Source organism: Charadrius vociferus, unplaced genomic scaffold (assembly GCF_000708025.1).
Source record: "Charadrius vociferus isolate BGI_N301 unplaced genomic scaffold, ASM70802v2 scaffold822, whole genome shotgun sequence".
NCBI classification, from domain to species: Eukaryota; Metazoa; Chordata; class Aves; order Charadriiformes; family Charadriidae; genus Charadrius; species Charadrius vociferus.
In genome coordinates, this window is record NW_009647481.1 from 21,577 (window position 1) to 24,097 (window position 2,521).

General features: G+C 59.2%; 1 protein-coding gene across 1 annotated transcript in view; it reads left to right on the top strand.

Moving 5' to 3' along the window:
- The window catches only part of LOC104282627, a gene marked incomplete at its 5' end in the record, with an annotated part of 38,873 nt that overhangs the window by 9,983 nt on the left and 26,369 nt on the right, over window positions 1-2,521 (top strand). Inside the window, 1 exon segment of the mRNA XM_009880742.1 lies at window positions 58-2,512. Within this exon segment, the coding sequence (XP_009879044.1) occupies window positions 58-2,512 (2,455 nt within the window).

Here is a 2,521-nt window from a genome sequence, read left to right on the forward strand (position 1 = left end):
CCCCTCCCGCCTCCCCGCCCCCGTCGAACCGCGTCCGCCCCAAACAATGAATGGGAGCGGCGAACGCTGAGCGCGGCCCCGGAGCTCGGAGGGCATCGCTCCCCGGCCGGCCACTCGGCAAGGATGCCGAGGACAGGGAAGGTGGGCCGGTCCCTGGGACTGCCGCCTGTCTTCTCTTTCTGTTTGTTCTTGCACAGCTCCTCTGCTCAGATCCGGTACAGCATCCCGGAGGAGCTCACCCGGGGCGCCTTCGTGGGCAATATCGCGAAGGACCTGGGCACCGATGTGGCGAAACTGGCGGCAGCTAATCTGCAGGTACTGTCCGATTCGGATTCTCAGTACTTTTCAGTCAATGTGAACACCGGCGTTATAATGGTCAGTGAACGGATAGACCGGGAGCAGCTCTGTGGGCAGAACCCCCGCTGCTTCCTCCACCTGAAACTTGCCATCGAGAACCCAGTGGAGTTTTACCGCATCGAGGTGGAGATCCTGGATATCAATGACAACCCCCCGGAGTTCCCCAGTGATGAGATTTCCTTGCGCATCTATGAGCTGGCGTCCTTGGGTGCCCGATTCCCCATCCAGCCTGCTCAGGACCCCGATGTGGGCACCAACACCTTGCAGACCTATCACCTGAGTGCCAATGAGAACTTCAACCTCAATGTGAAGGCACGCACAGATGGCGGCAAGTTCCCTGAGCTGGTGCTGGAGAGGGCCCTGGACCGGGAACTCAGAGCTTTCCACCACTTGGTCCTGACCGCTGAAGACGGGGGGTCTCCCCCCCAGTCCAGCAAGACACGCATCACTATTCAGGTCCTGGATGCCAATGACAACCACCCTGTCTTTGACAGACCATCATATGGAGCCCGCTTGGTGGAGAACTCGCCGCTGGGCACCCTTGTGGTGAAGTTAAATGCTACTGATGTGGATGAAGGGCCCAATGGAGACATCCGCTACTCCCTCAGTAGCCACAACTCAGCTGCCTTACGTCAGATCTTTGCCATCGATGAGCAAACTGGGGAGATTCGTGTCCAGGGCAACCTGGACTTCGAGGAGGCAACGGTATATGAGATCGAAGTGGAAGCAAAGGACATGGGATCGCCCACGATGGAGGAGCACTGCAGTGTGGTGGTGGAAATCACTGATGTGAATGACAACGCCCCTGAGGTCATTCTTACCTCCTTCTCCAGCTCCCTGAGTGAGGATGCACCCCCTGGCACAGTGGTGGCCGTAATACATGTCAGAGACAGGGACTCTGGTGAGCAGGGCAAGGTCCAGTGTCATGTGTCTCCAGATCTCCCCTTCCAGCTGCGTAAGGACTACGAACACCAGTACTCACTGCTAACCAGCACACGTTTGGACCGGGAGCATGTTGCCTACTACAATGTCACCATCTCTGCCTCGGACCTGGGCAGTCCCCCGCTCTCCCGACACACCATCTTGCCAATCACCCTGGCAGATGTCAATGACAACGTGCCCCAGTTTGAGCAAGCGTCCTACGAAGTGCTGGTGGCAGAAAACAACCCCGTGGGCAGCATTCTGGTTACAGTCACTGCTGCCGACCCTGATTCGGAGCAGAATTCCCGCCTCTCCTACTCCATCCTGCGAGCTGGTGGGACAGATCCAGGCCTGGATCCAACTCGCTACCTCTCCATACATCCCACAAGTGGGCAGGTCTCTGCCAAACTCCCCTTTGACTATGAGCAAACCACCTATCTCCAGTTCCACGTGGAGGTCTCTGATGGTGGCTCCCCAGCCCTGAGGAACAGGACGCTGGTTCATGTTTTTATAGTGGACCAGAATGACAATGCCCCACGGGTGCATTTCCCCAGGGCCGGGGAGGACTCGGCTACCCAGCTCCGAATCTCCCCATCCACCACCCCTCCTGCTCTCATCACCAAGGTGGTGGCAATAGATGCGGACTCGGGGCGCAATGCCTGGCTCTCCTATCACCTCGTGGAAGCCACAGACCCAGGGCTTTTCAGCGTGGCCCTGCGGTCCGGGGAGATCCGCATCATGCGGGCCCTGCAGGAGACAGATGTTTCTGCACATGAACTGCTGGTGGTGGTCCGGGACGCTGGGGAGCCACCACTGTCCACAGCCGTCACACTTGTGGTGTTGGTGGAGGAGAAGGGTCCAGAGGCCTTGCAGGGCTCTGAGGCTCGGGGTGCCGATGGTGGGGGCTTACCCTCGATTACGCTTTATCTGATTGTGTCCCTAGTGCTCATCTCCACCGTTTCACTGGTGGGACTGGCAGCACTGGGTGTGCGGTGCCTCCGGCGGGGCTCTGCACCTGCCAACCAGGGCTGCTGCGTGGAGAGCGTGAACACGCTTCAGCCCCCTCCCAGCCACATTTTTGGGCACTTGCACTATGAGCCTAAGCAAGGGGACACGGTGATGGGCGTCCAGGTGACTGCCACGGCACCCCCAGCTCCGCGTTACCGCTCCTGCTTTTCGCCGGTCTCGGACATCAGCGAGTTCATGTTTGTGAACCCCTCCGCGGGTCCAGCCGGTGCCAACC